This window comes from Mastomys coucha, unplaced genomic scaffold, assembly GCF_008632895.1.
Source record: "Mastomys coucha isolate ucsf_1 unplaced genomic scaffold, UCSF_Mcou_1 pScaffold18, whole genome shotgun sequence".
Classification (NCBI taxonomy): Eukaryota; Metazoa; Chordata; class Mammalia; order Rodentia; family Muridae; genus Mastomys; species Mastomys coucha.
In genome coordinates this window covers 55,710,416-55,713,304 of record NW_022196900.1, presented here as the reverse complement: position 1 = coordinate 55,713,304, position 2,889 = coordinate 55,710,416, and the positions used below count along the sequence as shown (strand labels likewise).

Here is a 2,889-nt window from a genome sequence, read left to right as displayed (position 1 = left end):
TCTCTCCATCAAGAGATCTAGCCATTACTAGACTGTGCACAAAGATTATGTCTCCACACAGACTTTCACACCTTCAGAAATAGTGGCTCATGCCGTTATATTACTTCTCTGATTATAGAAGACATTTTCAGGTGATCAATAAATATATGGTTCGTGTCATAGAACATGTCTTCAAATTGTAGTAAAAGGTTTTGGTGAAGTATAAGTCACTGTAGTACACTCAAGCCAAATATTTTACCATACAACAAAAAGAAGTAGTGATCATAATATTTTCCATTTGGAAAGATCAAATGGTCATTTCTTGAGCTTCATTCACTTTATAATACAGGGCCTTGAACTTACCAAGTAGACAATGCTGACTTGCCAGTGAGACAAAGGAATCTTTTCATCTCTGCCTCAACAGAACAATATGAATAAAAATATTTGCCACCATACCTGGATTTTTAGAAAAATTCTAGGGATCATAACAAGCTTCTCATGCCTGCATGGCTCTTTCTTTATTTACTGAGCCTTATTTCATACACTACTTTTTATTTATTGATCAAAATGTATATGTCATTATATCCATATCTCTCTCTCTATCTATATATATTTTTTACCTACATTTTTGTTATTGTGATATAATACTATAACTAAAACTAATTTATAGATGTGAGACTTTATTCATTGAATGTGTGAAAGAAGTAAAGGCCTAGAGAGTAAAGTCAGGAAGTTAAACCATCATATCTCATCTGAAAAACACAAAGTTCAGAGAAAAACAGTAGTTGTTCAAGGAAAGAAACCATCAAAACGTCCCCATTGACGTTTTTCCTCAAGCAAGTCTGTGCTTCCTAAAGGTCCCATGGATTCCAAAATACTATCTACTCCTTGGACTGTTTAAATAGTAGAGCCTATATTGTATATTTCTCATTTAATACTCTTCATTCTGGCCTTTGTTCTCTACAGGCTCAAGGTATTTTATCATGCAAAATGCATTTAATCTAACTATTCTGTTCAAAAGTCCAAATTCTCTTCAGACACTGAAGACAATCTCTTAAATTTACCCCAATATAAAAAAAGTACAGATTTATATGCATCCAGCATATACTGGAAGAAAATGTACATGGTAATACCAAAAGGGAAGAATAAAGGTACAGTAAGAAAATACAGAACAGTGTTAAAATAAAATCTAAGATGTCAAATACCAATTCTTGTAATTCTTGGGTGATATCTTACACTTTAGGTTCATGGGTCCCATTCATTTGGATTTGCTGCTGGGAACATAGTCTCTAGGACTAGCTACTAAAAATCCCTCTGTACAGCAATTTTTGAGGTGTCTCATGGGTGTGGCATCTCTAATATCTTGTAATTAAACCCAGGCTTTACTTACAAATTTCATACAATGGCCTTTCATAGGCTTCTCATGGGGACTCACCTTTTAGATGTCATCTTTCCTCAATAGGTAACCCAAATCCTGAAAGAAGAATCATTAACCCTGTCACTCTTGCTTCTCCTATACTTCCAAAACATGAGGATGACATTGAGAAGTTCAGCTGCCATGTTGTAATGATCTTTGGTACTTTGGATCACACTTAGAGAATAACTTATTTTCCAGAACCAAAAGACTTGGTTTATGGTTCCATGAATGGACTTTAAATTTGGGGTTGGCATGTTAGCAAGTAGTCAGAGCAAGAAACTTATAAATAATATCTCAAGTACACAGTGAAAACAGAGAGCAAACTGGAAAAGGGGCAAGATATTCAAAATTAATGTCTGACCACAGTGACATACTTTTTTCAGCAAGGCTACACTTCCTAACATTTCTACAATCACCGCAAACAATGCCTGAACTTAGAGTTCTGGCATTTAAAAAGTTCAAACACCTGAACATTTTTTAGTCAAATTTCTACAATTTGCATCTTCAGATATAATTTAAAAACATATTTCCCTGAATATATATGATTAAAAAGATTGAAAGCTATGGAGGATTCGATTTGGCTTCTGAGGCAGAGGCTCCAGAACAGCAGTAGTTTTATATGACATTTTTTTTTTTACATCCATGTTTGTTTTGGAACATGAACAGTATCCAAGAGATAGGACAAACCAGAGTACTGATTGATGGTGAATACATAAACCATGGAAAACACGAGGTCAGCCACTAGGAAAAAAGGTTTTGATAAGTACACTAACATACATGAACTTTCAGAACAAGATGCCAATTTGAATAACCAATTACAAAGTTGCACAAACTGTCCTCATGTACTAAGCTTGTAATCTAAAATACTAAATTCCCCAGACATAAAAAGTTGAATGTTGAGGGAAACTTAAGTGTATTTCATAGATATTAGGCTTCAGCTTCAATAAAATTCCTTGTCAACTACATCCACAAAAATAAGAACTTACATAATAATTATTGATTTGTGTACTTACACATAGCTATAATGATCTCCAGTTGGTTCAGCACACAGTTAATTATAGTTCTTGAAATTATAAGCAAGTATAGTACAAGTTTGAACATATTGGCTACAAAAGAAGACCCTATTCTAAAAGCAATTCATAGTTATCATGATAATTTTTGTTATATGCATATCCCCACTTAAATATTTATAGAACTATATATAGTGCACTGAGATCCACATACTGTTATCACAGAAGGAAAATCTAAATTAGGCTTGGTAATAGGCATGTTATTCCAAATTCCTCTAAACTTCTATTGAGTTGAACAGGCAGTAGAGCTCAATACTCTTTATGGTGCCTGCCATGAGGACTTCCTTTTTTTGCATGGGAAAGGAGCAGGAGAAGGAAAGATGAAACTATCTTTTCATATCTTCTCACAGATTAAAACACCATGTCTACCTGCATTTTTATTGGCAGAACAAATTCAAGTACTGACAATAACTCCAAAAGAAT

General features: G+C 33.9%; 1 protein-coding gene across 1 annotated transcript in view; it reads left to right on the top strand.

Moving 5' to 3' along the window:
• Nucleotides 1–2,889, top strand: part of LOC116095730 (cytochrome P450 2J2-like) — a 56,072-nt gene that overhangs the window by 44,827 nt on the left and 8,356 nt on the right. Inside the window, exons 7-8 of the mRNA XM_031377007.1 lie at nt 946–952; nt 1,442–1,555. Coding sequence (XP_031232867.1) covers nt 946–952; nt 1,442–1,555 — 121 coding nt within the window. The remainder of the gene's footprint in view (nt 1–945; nt 953–1,441; nt 1,556–2,889) is intronic.